At 43.1% G+C, this 15,679-nt stretch overlaps 1 protein-coding gene across 2 annotated transcripts in view; it reads right to left on the bottom strand.

The window, feature by feature from the left end:
* Window positions 1–8,375: 8,375 nt before the first annotated feature.
* Slc2a2 (solute carrier family 2 member 2) overlaps window positions 8,376–15,679 on the bottom strand; it is a 30,539-nt gene continuing 23,235 nt past the window's right edge. Inside the window, exons 9-12 of one of the 2 annotated variants that reach the window (XM_039101783.2) lie at window positions 14,874–14,978; window positions 10,363–10,464; window positions 9,523–9,726; window positions 8,376–9,443 (exon numbers count right to left, since the gene is read on the bottom strand). In XM_039101783.2, the coding sequence (XP_038957711.1) occupies window positions 9,243–9,443; window positions 9,523–9,726; window positions 10,363–10,464; window positions 14,874–14,978 (612 nt within the window). In that variant the 3' untranslated portion in view covers window positions 8,376–9,242. The remainder of the gene's footprint in view (window positions 9,444–9,522; window positions 9,727–10,362; window positions 10,465–14,873; window positions 14,979–15,679) is intronic. The other variant, NM_012879.2, reaches the window with a different exon arrangement.

Raw genomic sequence — 15,679 nt, 5'->3', positions numbered from 1 at the left:
ACTTGATAGGACACATTCATACACACACACACACACACACACACACACACACACACTACACTCTTGCATACACATACTCACGTACACATATATACACATGCATACACTCACACACATATACACACTCATACATATGCACACATGCATTCACACATTCACACACACACAGGACATGAAACCAAGTGGGAGGCCTGGGCTGCTAAAAAGAAGGGGCTCAGAGGGAGAGAGCATAAGAGGGATAAATAAGGGGAGAAATATGACTAAAAAATCATTATATATGCATGAAACCATCAAAGAATAAAAACAAATACAATACAATTAAAAAAACCTCAAGAGTCTATGTAACCTCTCTCTGTCTTGTTTGTTTTTAAATGTTTCATGCGTAATGATATCTGTAGACATGCTGCCAGAGGAATTTGAGAATACTTGTGTTTACCATGGATATTGTCGGTGATTATGTCGTTACTACAGCTGCTACAGTAGACCCGTGAGGGAAGAGTCATACAGTGACCAGTTGTCTACAAATATCCCCAGATAAATGCACTAACCAATCTGTAGGAGAAATGTCCGATCTGAAAAGATCACAGAGCCTGCTGCAACCAGGTAATTAAACCACAACACCGACACTCATGTTCTAGAACCCTTAAAATTCATAAGGTCAGTTGCAGCATACTACAGGAGAAAGGAGCGAGGGACCTGAGAGTCAAAGGACTTCAGTTCAAATCCTGCTTGGCTGTGTACCAGTTGAGAAGGCTGCGCCCTACTGCCTGTAACTCCAGCACGTCAGCACCAGGGGCTCGGATCTCTCTCTCTCTCTCTCTCTCTCTCTCTCTCTCTCTCTCTCTCTCTCTCTCTCTCAAAAATAAAATTAATTCTTTTAAAGAAAAATCTAATAGTAGCAGAGTCCAGAATGGTGGCAGTGTGGGAAGGACCGCGCGTGATAGTGGTGCAGGCTATATTTCATAAGGCAAACCCGTTTTCATTGCTGGAGACTTCAACACTTCCATCAGTAATCCTCAGAACAGGTTAGATCTCAGTCCTTACGAATAATCAGTAAGGATGTGGAAGACCTGACCAACATTTTCCCACTGAGCCCATGGTACCGAGCATTCAACAGTCTCTCTGCCAGGGCCAGGGTTAGTAGACGTTTTATTTGCATCTGATTTTGATGCAATTAGAATGGACATTTGGTACAGTTGCAGAGCGGTAGGAAAACTGTTCTCGTTTCGCGTTATGTGCAGCCCGTCTTCCCTTCCTACCTTGGTCATTCCATGCTTGCACTGTTTATATATCTTCAGGGAGCTGCCAGTGAGGGCAGTTGCTTCCTTTATGTCTCTGTGGCTTTTCCTCCTGAAACATGAGGTGAGAAAGGGCGGGGCTGGGGGCGCGGCAGCATGTTTGAGGATGAGCACTGGCTTCTAGAAATATTTCTGTGATATCAATCACATGAGAGAATCACCAGTCATAGGACTGCTGCTGCTTCACCCAGCGGCCCTTCTCAGAAATCCTTGCCACCAGTTAGTCTGCCAGGCCAGCAACGTGGTGTTAGGTGGTACAGTAGTCAAGTGCTTAGGGCATCCCAGCTTGGCCTCTCTGTGTGTGAAACCAGAGCCTTTCCAATTACGACAAAGAATGAGACAATACAGAAAAGTTTATATACCATAGGTCAAAATACACGTAATATATCATGTGATATGCAGTACGTACATCAGCACGTATGCTTTTGAATAAATGAGGAGGAGAAAATGAACCATTGCCCTGGAACCCCTGGGCCTCTGCCTGCTGGAGCCCTCATGGCGACACAGGCAGAGTTGGAGGTGAGTAAATAAGGCTGGGGCTGTGTGCTTTCAACAGCACAGCACACGTCAGTTCCAGAAAGTACTCGTGAAAAAAGTGCTTGAGTGTTTCGAATTAGGAACTAAATTACTTTTAGAATTAAAGGATCAGGATAGTGGTAGCTCCAGTTACTTATTTGACAAAACAGGAGAGAGCTGATGGAGCTCGCCTTAATGTAGGAAAACAACCTCTGGGTCCCCCGCTGACAGGACACTTTCTCCAAGTGCTATTAATTAGAACGCATTATTAGCTGTCAGCAGGGAGCACACACCCTTTGCATGTTAACTAAAGTGCAGTCACCATTTAGCTAGTGGGGCTTGCTCAGTGTTCAAAACACTCTTAATCATTAGTGAGTTAGTTAAACTATAACATCATGAGATAAAAATAATCACTGTCGTCACTTGGGAACAAGTTTGAACTGGACTGGTCAGATGTTCTCAATCTAGTCAGTGCTGACTGTGTTGATTGCTGGGGTGGGGGGGCAGTCAGCTATGGTCACATCTGGAGTAACCCAGCTCCAGATGTAGCCACCTCAACCTGCCCTCCCAAGGTTGCACATTATCCTGAGAGCAGAGTGACCGCTCATTCCTGCTTTGTGCTGAAGTTGGTGGTACTGGGGGCTCCATCTTCAATTCTCAGTCACCCAGAATTTACAACGTATAGCTGTAATTCATGTATTTCTGATGTCTTATTTTCTTGTTAATTATTATCGACTCTACCTTGGGAGCTGTTCAAACGACGAGAAAGCTCACTCAAGCCTCCTTGGTAGATTTGCTTCAATATTAGCCCAGAGGTTGTAAGGAGAAGCTAACATTTTTTTTCAGGGGTATCTCTTTTTTACTTTTAAAAACATTGGGGATGTGTGTAAGATATATACAGAGATGAAGAACAGTGTGTGTGTATGTGTGTGTAAGAGACTGATAATGTGTGTGTTCTTCATATCAACATTTGTCACGTTTGCCTTCCTTATTCCAGTTAATAAGATGATCCCCATTTTATTTACTTTCCAGCAACCGGCATGTGTCCATCCTCCTGTATGGTGGAGATGATGCTCCCATGCATATGCTTGTGGGCACCACATTTGTTTATCCATTCCTTTTGGATGGACATCTGGGTATTTCCTTGTCTTGGCCATTGCAAATACCCTTCTATAAACATGGATATCTTCGTATCTCTGTGATATTCTGTCTTAGATTCCGTCTTGTGCATATCCAGGAGTGGGATAGCTGGATCATATAGTAGTCTCACCTCAGATTGTTTTGGCGAATGTTGATAGTCACAGTGTTTACATTAATGCATGCTCACAAGGGGTGTGTAAGAGATTCCTCTCTGCACACCCTCACACGGGCCTTTGTTTCTGACTTGGGGGAGGTGGAATCTCACTGTAGTTTTGCTTAAACATTTTTTTTAACATATGTATTTGTTAGGCATTTGTATTTGTTCTTTTTAAGCATTAGTTTACCGGGCTTAAGTTACTCAGTACTTAAGAACACCTGCTGCTCTTGCTGAGTTTCGTTCCCAGTGTACATGTGGTGGCTCATAACTGTAACTCTGGTTCCAGGGGATCAATGCCTTCTTCAGGCCTCTGTGAGCAGCAGCACGCGCATGTACACACACACACACACACACACACACACACACACACACACACACACACACACACACATTCAAGGAAAAGCTCATATGGGTAAAATAAAATAAACAATGTCTAAAAGCTTAGCTTACACAGCTTTACAGCTTTACCAGTTTTCTTGGGGGCATTGATACATCCTTCCTTCTCTTAGTTCCCTGCTCCCTTTCCCGACCTCACCTCTGCTTCCAGCAGCTCTTTTCGGTTTATATGCCATGCAGTCACCTTCCTCCTGCTGCCGTTCCCTTAAAGTCTCCTCCCCGTCTCATGGGCTCCTTTCTAGTTTTCTGGCCTTTCCCCGCAGTACCCCCACCTAGACACACATTAAATGACCAAAGAGACAATACACAGAGGAATGAGAACAGAAGGTATTTGTCTCTCTGAGCCCTGATCGCCTTGCTTTGTTTATCCATTCTCCCACAGGTTTTATTTTTCTTCATGCACAAATAAAAATTCTGTCAACCCAATACTCAAATAGGCCAATTGTCTGCATAGCGTATGGATGAAGTTCTGTACCATTTGTTATGAACGGACCACCCACCTCTCTTGCCAATTCACATTCAATATTCCAAATTCAGTTAGTTGCTCTGGTACAATGTGTTCGTATGTGGGGGAACTAATCTAAGAAGGGCAGTGTACTTGTTAGAAAGCACATGTGCTAGAAGTCTCTTGTTCTCCCCTTCGTGTGCACACAGTGAGAAGCTGGCCACACACAGGATAGGCTGAGAGCGCACACTTGGTCTTGGACGCTCCTGCCTGCGCAACTGTGAGAAACTGTTCAGTGCTGTTCTGTTAGTTTTGTCACAGCAGCACAGGCTGGCTGATCCACCATTTAGGGACAAAATTACCTGCACATACACAGCCATACTTGAGCTAATGCATTCTTTGAGGGTGATTATTTGGGTCTAAGCATGATTAATGCTGTCTTTATTTTCATTTCACACAGGAGTGAGTGACTGAAACTTGAGACTTTGCAACTTGCCCAGAATGACTCGGCCGAGAGCTCCATGTTGAGAGCACAGCCCTGCAGTGCTGCTGGCTCTGTGGGGAGGGCGCAGCCCTGCAGAAAAGCATATTTGGTGCATACATGTGGGCAAATCGCGTCTTTACAATCTTTAAGAATTATAAGCAAGGTTTGATTTTTGTCCTGTTATTGCAATCCTTTTATACACATTACATTTAAATACAATATATGGCATTTTACTTTGTATATAATATTATCCAAAGAAATAATATTAAACCTAGATCCCTTAATATAGCATAACATAAATTTTTATGTTATATTTTAAAAGCATGTTTTTAAAAACAAGATAAAAACTCTTCCAGACTAACTTGGAAATACTGTACTTAGATCTAGGAGTTAGGTTAGGATCTTCTGTGGCATTTTATCATTGACTTGTTTTGCTATATTTTTTCCTTGAAGTAAGAGAATATTACCTTGTACTTATAAACTCCTGCTATTTGAAAGAACTACTGGAGCTGTCTTCCACGCCACTACTTTTATCTAGATGGTCTTTCTTTCTTTCTTTCTTTCTTTCTTTCTTTCTTCTTCTTCTTCTTTTTTAGATTTCTAAAAATTTATTTTTTTCCATTTTTTAAAATTTGGGTATTTATATTTCAAATGTTATTCCATTTCCCAGTTTCCTATCCATCAGCCCTCTAACTCCTCTCCCTCCCCTTCTATAAAGATGTTCCCCTCCCCAGCCACCTCCCATTATCACTTCCCCCCAATAATTCCCTACACTGGGTGTCCAACCTTGGCAGGACCAAGGGCTTCCCCTTCCACTGGTGCTCTTACTAGGCTATTTATTGCTACCTATAAGGTTGGAGCCCAGGGTCAGTCCATGTATAGTCTTTGGGTAGTGGCTTAGTCCCTGGAAGCTCTGGTTGGTTGGCATTGTTGTTCTTATGGGGTTGCAAGCCACTTTAAGCTCTTTTAGTCCTTTCTCTGATTCCTCCAACAGGGATCCTGTTCTCAGTTCAGTGGTTTGCTGCTAGCATTTGCTCTGTATTTGACATGTTCTGGCTGTGTCTCTCAGGAGAGATCTACATCTGGTTCCTGTCAGCCTGCACTTCTTAGCTTCATCTATCTTATCTAGTTTGGTAGCTGTATATATATGGGCCACTTGTGGGGCAGGCTGTGAATGGATGTTCCTTCAGTCGCTGCTTTAAACTTTGCCTCCCTATGCCCTTCTATGGATATTTTTGTTCCCATTTTTTAAGGAGTAAAACATCCACATTTTGGTCATTTTTCTTGAGTTTCTTGTGGTTCGTGCATTGCATCTTGGATAATTCAAGCATTTGGGCTAATATCCACTCATCAATGAGTGCATATCATGTGTGTTCTTTTGTGATTGAGTTACCTCATTCAGGATGATATTCTCTAGTTCCATCCATTTGCCTATGAATTTCATGAAGTCATTGTTTTTGATAGCTGAGTAGTATTCCATTGTGTAGATGTACCACATTTTCTGAATCCATTCCTCTGTTGAAGGGCATCTGGGATGTTTCCAGCTCCTGGCTATTATAAATAAGGCTGCTATGAACATAGTGGAGCATGTCTTGACAGCATCTCTTGAACACAGTTCTAGGTGCCATTGTGGAGCACCCCACATGCTCGGCCCTGTTGTTCGCACTCAGGACAGGTTTGCTGAGGTAGGAAAGGTCATCCTTTCCATCTTCCATAAATGCAGCTGAAGGAAACCAAAAGGCATCATGGCTCTTGAACCCCTTGTCTATCTTAATTTGCTGTTAGACTGTAAACTCCCTAAAGTGTGTGCGAACAATGTCTCTCTACAACACAGAATGTATTACAGAGTAGAACATGCCCAGGACAAAACCCTCTCCCAAGTGCAGACAGTAACAATGTGTTGCAGTTATGTGGCCAGATGGGGAAGTCTAGTTGTGTTTCAGAGAAGGAGAGAGAAAAGTCATACTTGTATGAAAATACTTCTACAAAAACAATACTTGGAAATTGAGTTTCCTGGAAATTAATGTAAGAGCATCAGTTATGTTATTTACCATTAAAGGCCAATAGTTTGATGATGGTGATGGTGATATCAACGAGTACATTTGTCTTTATTCACTTTTTGTTTTTCTTTAATATTTCTTCAGCAAACACAGAGAACTGCTCATTGATACTGGTGGTTCTGCATCCACAGAGGGAGTTTTAAACCGCACCTTCAATGAGCATACATTCATGTTTTTCTCACCATTAGTCTCTAGACAATAGAGCACAATGACTATCTGCATAGTGTTTGCATTGTCTTTCAAGTGATCTAGAGATGACTTTTGCCTGTGGAGGATGCACCATTCTGTCCAAGGCCTTGAGCATCTGCTGATCTTGGTAGGTGCAGTGGGGGATGAGGAATGTCCATCCCAGCCAGGAGCACAATGTAGGCTACTTACATTTCTCTGAGGCAGAAAATGTCAGGATTGGAATATCTTGAATTTGGGGTCAGTTAAAATAAGTGGGTACATCTTAAAAGTGATCTTTGGGGGTTGTTCTTTTGGAAAACTTTACTACTTTATTCTTTTAGAGAATGGGGCCAGGGACCACGAATTGATAGAAAGCACATTCATCCATGTAAATTCATTAAGTTTCTGTCTCATTTGTTGGGATTTGAACTTCCCAGAGGCTGTTGGAATTCTTCACTGGAGGATGAGAGCCCCTGCCCTACTTAGAGAGCTGCGTTTTTGCTCCGCATCCACAGTATAGCACACAAATCTGCTGAACCACTCTAGCTCACTTTTTGACTGACTTCTGAAACTTCAAATTAAAAAAAAATCCCCCAAACCATTTCCAAAGGAGAAAAACATCAAAGTAAAACATATGTAGAGAAGTAATTTCATGCTGGTTTAAACTGAATGTATATATGTGAACAAGTTTGGCCAAGAAAAACCCAAAAAGCACTAGAAAGGTAAAGCTTGGTGGTGCATGCCTGTGCCTCCACACCTCGGATCACAAGTTTGAGGCGAGCCTTGACTTCATCTAAGGTCCAGATCATGGAAGACTACAGAAATTCTTCCATAAATAGAGAGATGGGACAGAGAGAGGGACAGAGGAGGAAAGAAGAAAAGAAGGAAGAGGCAGCAAGGTGTTCAGTGAGGGTTTCATGTTTCGGGAGTGCTTTTGTTGAAAAGTGTTTTTCACTGGGTGGGTTTGGTGGCTCATGTCTTCCCTGGCCCTTGGGAGGTCAGTGTAGGAGTTCAAGAGCCCAGCCTAGGATGCACAGGACTCCAACTTGACTCCCTACGTCAAATGAAAAGTTAAGCATATTTCTTCAATATTCATCTGTCTGTCCATCTGCCCACCTACCCATCCATCCATCTATCCATGCATCCATCTATCCATCCATCCATCCATCCATCTATCCATCCATCCATCTATCCATTCATTCATCTATCTATCCATCCATCCATCCATCCATCCATCCATCCATCCATCCATCCATCCATCTATCTATCCATCTATCCATCTATCCATCCATCCATCCATCCATCCATCCATCCATCCATCCATCTATCCATCCATCCATCTATCCATCCATTCATCTATCTATCCATCCATCCATCCATCCATTCATCTATCCATCCATCCATCCATCCATCCATAAATAATTGATCTTCTCGTCTACTTTGTAAGGAAAACAATTTGGAGACATTTTCTTTGCCTGATAAGCATCAGACCTGTGTGTTCTTAACTATAATTAGGGACAGTGCTGCCACTCTGCCTGCACAGGTTAGTGCCAGCAATAGGGACCTGTGCATGGTAAAGGTAAAGAGAACCAGGTAAAAGGGGTGACTCTGACATGTTGGGAACCCAGAGAAATTAAAGAGGAGGCCTGAGAGTTCAACGTCTTTTGAGATATCAGAATGTTAAAAAATGAACAAATAGAGCAGCTCTTTATTTCAGATTTCCCTGTGATTGGTCCAGTTTATTAGATTTTGGAGGCAATATGCAAAATGCCTGACTCCTGATGGTTTTAAGTGTGTGCCATGGGCAATTAAAAAAAAAAACAAGTAAAAGTACAATACAAAGGACTGAAATGGAGAGTAACTAACATGGTTTAGATGCTAATATTAACTGATAATCTAGACTCAATGGCTAGGAAAAACTCGAGCGTTTAACCTTACAATATACATCAAAGAAACTGAAACGTTTTCTCTCACTACATGAAGATTTTGGTAGCTATAGAGAAGAGGCTTTTCATTACAAATATAGCTTAACATACTCAGGAGTTCTCTATAAAAATGCAGAAAAATAGTTTAAAACAAAACACAAAGTCTAGTACATGTGAGAGAAACCGAGGTGGGTAACAGAGACGTCAGTTTGAGTGTGAGCCTTGCCAGCCATAGGTCCTTCAGCATCAGATCTGTGGCTAAGAAAATTCCAATGGAATTATATTTAAATATATAGATATCAGTTGTAGCTTCAGATTTCTTAGTCACGTGCTTTTAAGAGCAGTGATATGTTGAAAGCTCTCCAATTTCAGTAGAACCAGGCGAGGAAGCTTATAACGTGCTTTCCCTGTAGAGAAGCAGAGCAGCCTCTGGTTTACTGAAGAGTTTTACCATCCAAAATAGATTCTCTAAGTTAAAAAAATACTTTCTTTGGTAATGATATATGTTGACGTTTCTAATCGGAGTCTGTACAAATTCTTCAAAAGGAATAAATGATCCTCCTGGGTGTAGTCCTACACTCATGAAGGATTCGAGTTAAGAGGGAGCGCATGGTTCCCTTCTGGTCTGTTCCTGGATTTTAGGCAGCTCATCCTCACACAGTCTCTGAAGACCCCAGGAATTCCATTTGTACAGCGGCTTTGCGTGGTGGGGCCGAACCACTCTTCTTCCGGAATTCTGCAGCAATTTCGTCAAAAGACTTTCCTTTGGTTTCTGGAACTTTAAAAAATGTGAACAGGGTGAAGATCAGGACCACCCCAGCAAAAAGGAAGAACACGTAAGGCCCGAGGAAGTCCTGCAAGAGAGCAAACAGTAGAGTCAGCAGCTGCATGGCTCGCCCTGTCCTCGTGGACTCGCACAGTGTGGGCACTTACCGCAATGTACTGGAAGCAGAGGGCGATGATGAAATTGCAGACCCAGTTGCTGAAGGCAGCCAGTGCCAGAGCCGTGGGACGGGGTCCTTGGCTGAAAAATTCAGCAACCATGAACCAAGGGATTGGACCTGGCCCAATCTCAAAGAAACTGACGAAGAGGAAGATGGCCGTCATGCTCACATAACTCATCCAGGTGAACTTATCCTGAAGACAAAGAGAATATCTTAAGTGAGACGGGCAGAGTTTAGCAGCTTCTGTGTTCTCTCAGGCCAGGTTCAGAGGTGGACGCAGTTCTTCTCATGTGTTCATTTTCCATCAAGTTTAAATGACTTCAGTTTGTGACGAGTTAGGCTGACCCACATCTTGCTTCTGCATTAAGAGATCCCGCCCAGCCAATCCCTTGCTTTAGGGCACCTTGGCTTTTCTGTTTTAGGAAGTTCTGCCTAGCCAACCTCTTGCTTTAGGGTCTTTGGGTTTTGTTCCATGGCCACTCTTTCTCCCTGTGACAAGCAAGAAGGTCCATATCCCTAAAGTCTTCCTACCAAGATGGCCAGACAGAGGTTGTGACTCCAGCCGAAGCTGGATGAGGACACTGGACTGAGAGGGGAGGTTTAGGTCCCAGCCCATGGTTATACCAGCAGGTAGCCATGGAGACTGTGCCCTGACCAAACACGCAGCAATGCGTAATGACAAGCCTGTAATTCCAAGAGTATAGTTCCCCTTCCTTTACATTTCTCCTCTTCCTTTATTTCATAAAGCCAGTCTGGAGAGCTTGCTACTCACAGAGCTCTTTACCCCAAAGGCCCAAGATTTAAATACCAGTCCCGGGACCAAACTCACCAGCAACACCAGTCCCAGCGACATGAAGACGGCACAGAAAAACATGCCAATCATCCCGGCCAGGAACAGGGTCCGCCGCCCCGCTTTCTCCACAAGCAGCACCTAGCAAAGTTTACAGAACGTGATGTCAGCATCCATTGTATGGATGGGGGCAAGGCGGTGCTGTGACCCCATTTTACAGATGCACAACTGAGGTGAGACATGATGCTTGTGTATGATGGTGGTGCTAGTCTTCATGAACAGTGGAAATTAAACGCTGGCTTAATTTGACCATATTGATTTGAGAAGTGCAGTCTTGAAATAGACTAGGGTCTTCCCAACACCCTGGGGTCATCCCTTTGAATACAGCAGTGAGAGGTTCTATATCCTGCTCTCTCCTAAGATTATCTCTACTATGAGGTTGTGAATGATTCATCAGGGCTGAGGTGGTAGCTCACATCCTAGCCTCACATGCACGAGGCCCTGGATTCAATCCCCAACATCACAGAAGAGAGCCCTGTTGTGCTAAAACCAAAAGGGTGGCCCTGGTTTTTCTCAGCTGCTGGTTTTAATCCTAAGAGTCTGTATGCCACAGATGTTGGAGACAGTGCGACTAGTCAGGTGTCAGCCAATCTTATGCAACTCCTCAGTACTTAACGTCAAATGATGACCACTTACCCGGGTGACATTTAGAATTTGATCATTGGGTTAAAATAGTGAGCCCTGTATTTTCCTGCTGTGCTGATAGGTGCGGGCTGTGGGAGTGAATGTGTATTTGGAAACAGAAGACATCACAGCAAGACATTAGGGTGCTTCTGCGTCCTGAGGGAACCTGGCACTGAGTTATGAACCCTTGTATCAATGGGCGAGGTTTGCTATTAACCAAGATCAATATTTGTTGACTAGAGTGTGACCCATGGAATCTTGTCAATGCTGGACGGATGGATACACACACACAGACACACACAGACACACAGACACAGACACAGACACACAGACACACACACACACACACACACACACACACACGAGTAAACTGCTCATGCTCATCAATCTAAGTAAGTCCGCAGCAAACCCACACCCTGCACACTGAGCTCTGTGTCTGCAGGTGTCTGTGGCACGTTTATTTGTCTTCGCCTGCAGTGAAAGGCCTTTCTCAACTCAGAGGTTTTAGATCACTCTAGAAAGGACAAGTCAAGAGCTTACATTTAATTACTGAGAAGTAACCAAGAAAAGAGTTCCTATATATTTCTTTAAAATTGCTATTTTATTCTCCCCGTGTGGTGCTGTATGCACGTGTACGTGTCTGTACCATATTCCTGCAGTCCTTGCAGATCTAAGAAGAGGCATCAGATGCCTTGGAACTGGAGGTAAAGAAGGCTATGAGCCACTGTGTGAGTGCCGGGAATTGAACTCAGGTCCTCTGGAAGAGCACTTGGTGCTTTTATCCACCGAGCCACCTCTCTAACCCTCTTATACATTAAAAAAATATTTTATATCAATGTGTGTTGGTGGAGGGTGTCAGATCCCCTGGAACTATAGTTACAGACAGTTGTGAGTTGCCATGTAGGTGCTAGGAATTGAACCTGGATCCTCTGGAAGAGTAGCCAGTACACTTAACCACTGAGCCATCTTTCCAGACCCTACATATTTTTTTTTTTATTCTTCTCACATACATCCCTTCTGTAGTTTCTCCTCTGACTGCTTCCCTTAGGTCCCCACCTTCCCTTTCCCATCACGTCCACCCCCTCTGCCTGCCTTCAGAAAAGGGCAGGCCTCCCAGGGACATCAAGCAAACAAGACATAAGCTACAGTATGACCAGGCATGTACCATCAATCACATCAAGGTTGGACAAGGCAACCCGGTAGGAGGAAAGGGGTTCCTCAAGTAGGCAAAAGAGTCAGGGACAACCCAACTCCCACTGTTAAGATTCTCACAAATTCACCAAAGCTACTCAGGCATACCACACATGCAGAGGACCTACGTCAGACCCTTACAGGCACCCTGATCTCTGTGATTCCCCATGAGTTCCTGTCACTTGATTCTGGCCTGTGTTCCTGTGGTGTCCTTGAACTCCCTGGTTCCTCTGACGCTTCCCCCCACTCCCTCCACAGGACTCCCAGAGCCTCTTACACATTTTTTTTTTAACTCATTCAAAGCTGGTGGGATGAAACATGGTGTTGACATAGTATTGTCAAGTTATGGGGAAACAGGGATGTTTCTGCAGGAACAAAGGCTCTTTCACATCGGTTTCCTCTGTCTATAAAAATATTAACTAGATAATAAATGCTAAAAATGCATGTTTTGAAAACTGAGTCACATTTTCTCCTGGAAGGTAGGTGACACTTGAATGCACTCGAGAGCTGGAACATCTGCTGACGCTAGGCAGCCACTGCCTTCTTCCAAGAGCCATACTGCTTCTCAGGTCCCTCCATCTTTCTGCCTGTTTCATTCTTTTCTTCTGTGAGCTCATCAGTATGGATGAAAACAGAGCCAGGCACGGTTCCCATCACCGTGGATGAAGTCAGGAGCCTCGGAGCCACAGAGTATCACTGGGAACAGCTGTGCCTCAAGCACTCTGAGAAGGGGCACTGAGTGGTTTACGTTGCTTCTGGGTTAGTGAAACAAACCACAGCTCTGATTCTTCCTACACCAGTCAGCATGAATGTTGCTTTCAAGTGCAGAGACACACACAGAAAAACGTCTTCATTGTGTTTTGATATGGTTTGGTTTGCTACAGTGTCTTGCTGTAGAGCCTTGAGATCCTCCTGCCCCTGCCTCCTGAACGCTCGACCAAACTAAATAAAAAAACCTCCAGTGCTTTCTCTAATTGTGGAGTGTTAATGAACTGATTGTGTGTGTGTGTGTGTGTGTGTGTGTGTGTGTGTGTGTGTGTGTGTGATCTGCTTTAAGTTTTTGTAAAAGAAAGGAATGAGATAAAAAAATTTCATATTCAAAACAATGAAATACTGATTATAATTACAATTTGTGATAATTATCAATTAAACTGCTCCTCCATTCAAATAAGGCAGAGTTCAGGGGGAAGAAATAAACTTCTACATACATTTTTTCCTGTGGCTCTTTTCCCTCAGAATTTGGGTTACCCAATATTAACAGCTTGATGCTTTATATAGAAAATGCTATTATAAGCATTTTGTTTTAGTAATAATGACCATTTTGTGTGTGTATATATATATATATATATATATATATATATATATATATATATATATATATATATATACACACACAAAGGACAAAGAGTCTCTTGGATTGCGTCCCAGCAGTGGCCATTATTGACTGAAGCATCCTTTGGCGTGAGCAGGTACTGTCTCTAAAGTGGAGTTGTAGAGCCACGACATTGTGATTTGTTTGTGTTTCTTTGCTCTCTGAGATCTGGCACTAGTTAATAAGATCTGGGGAGCCAGGCTGTAATTTATTGACCACCCCAAGATAAACGTTAAAGTCCATGTACAGAGAAAAAGCACAAATGACCAAAAGAAGAGGAGTGCAGTAAGTCTTATGGCCAACATGAAAACTCAAAAGCACTTTGAACATGTTGTATTCAAAGATAAAAATAAGCCAAGTTAATCTCATTTTGAGTGAATTTCATTTTATATCAATGTGCATTGGTGAGAGGGTGTCAGATCCCCTGGAACTATAGTTACAGACAGTTGTGAGTTGCTATGTAGGTGCTAGGAATTGAACCTGGATCCTCTGGAAGAGCAGCCAGTGCACTTAACCACTGAGGCATCTTTCCAGCCCCTACATTTCTTTTATTTTTCTCTCATATATTACATCTCTACTGTAGTTTCCCCTCTGAGAAATCTTTGTACTTTTTCTTATTGTGTTAAACTATCAACTACTCACAGGCTTTAAGAAATAACTTACTTTCTTTTGTTGGAAGTAGGAAAATAATAACATTTCATAATTTATATCCATTCTCCCCAGACCACATAATTTGTATGCATCACTAGGAACCATACAAACCCCCCTGGAAGTCTTGCCCTGTGAGCTAACATCATAGGAATTTGCCCTTTGCTTAATTCCATTTACAGGTTTAGTTATCTATTAGCTTTTGAAATGGTTTCCCCCCAGATGCCAGAATGAGATATCTCCAGCAGGCAGGGAGGCTGGGGAATGTGCCCTATGTTGTTACAATGGCAGTCTGTGCACAGGCCCTGAGGTATTTAAATAGAGTAGAAGGACCGGAACCCAGTGTCTGCTACAGAGAGAAAGTCTTGCCAGTTATTAATTTGAGTTATTAATTCACCAAATGAGTAAGTGACTGGCATCCTGTACAATGGAGAGCCGGTGACTCACCACCTCAGGCAGCCTCTGTCAGCACTGGCAGTGGCTGGGGTGTGCACAGGACATTCCCACTATTTACTTATCGCACCTATCTCTTATGTCACGAACACACACAGTGCACGTGGACAAAGTTGCCGATCACTGTTTGACATGTGCCACCGTACCACCTCCACTCCTGGGCAAAGGAGCAAGCAGAGTGTTCATCAAGCTAATGACTTACAGAGACAGCCGTGAAGATCATGTTGATGGCACCAACGCCGATGGTTGCATACACAGGCTGGCTGATGCCAGCTGTCTGAAAAATGCTGGTTGAATAGTAAAATATCTGCAAAATAAGAACCGGCCAGCCTTAGGCAGGGAACTTCCCACTGAAGTCCTGGAGGTGAGACACATGGCTGCTTATTTTTAGGGTATCACGATCCCTAGAGTCTTCTAAGGGTGACCCCACCCTTTCCTTAGACAAGTCTTCCATCAGTGTTGAAGGCTCTAAGTTCTTGGCTTAGCCTGAAAACTCTTATACATCCTTTCCTTTGTTTAATTTCTAAAGCTTTTGTTAAAGTATACCATGTCTATAACGGTACACATAAGCAAACAGCTCAATCATGTTCAAAAGCGATTATACCCATGTAAGGAGAGCTCAGGTCAAGGAACAACTCATTGACAACTCTGATGAACCCCTCTGCCGCAACATCTGCCATGATGGATGGATTTTGTCAGGTCCTGTACTCAGTATAAATGGTAATGTATTCCACATATTGTCTTCTTCTAGCTTCTTTTGCTAAACATCATCTCCATTAGAATCCTCGCTGTCCTGTGCTTTGGCCACTGTTCATCGGCACCACTATGTAGCATTCTGATATACCTGCACACTACAATTTAGTCACCTATTCTACTGGTGGCTTCTTAGGTATCTGATCTTTTAGGATGTTTATAAATAGTGATGCTGGGTATATACTTTTTTGTTTGTTTGGTTTTTCTTGAGAAAAGGTCTCAGTGTAGCCATGGCTGTCCTGAAACTTACTGTGT

Source organism: Rattus norvegicus, chromosome 2 (genome assembly GCF_036323735.1).
Source record: "Rattus norvegicus strain BN/NHsdMcwi chromosome 2, GRCr8, whole genome shotgun sequence".
NCBI lineage: Eukaryota > Metazoa > Chordata > Mammalia > Rodentia > Muridae > Rattus > Rattus norvegicus.
This window is presented reverse-complemented; position numbering and strand designations above follow the sequence as displayed.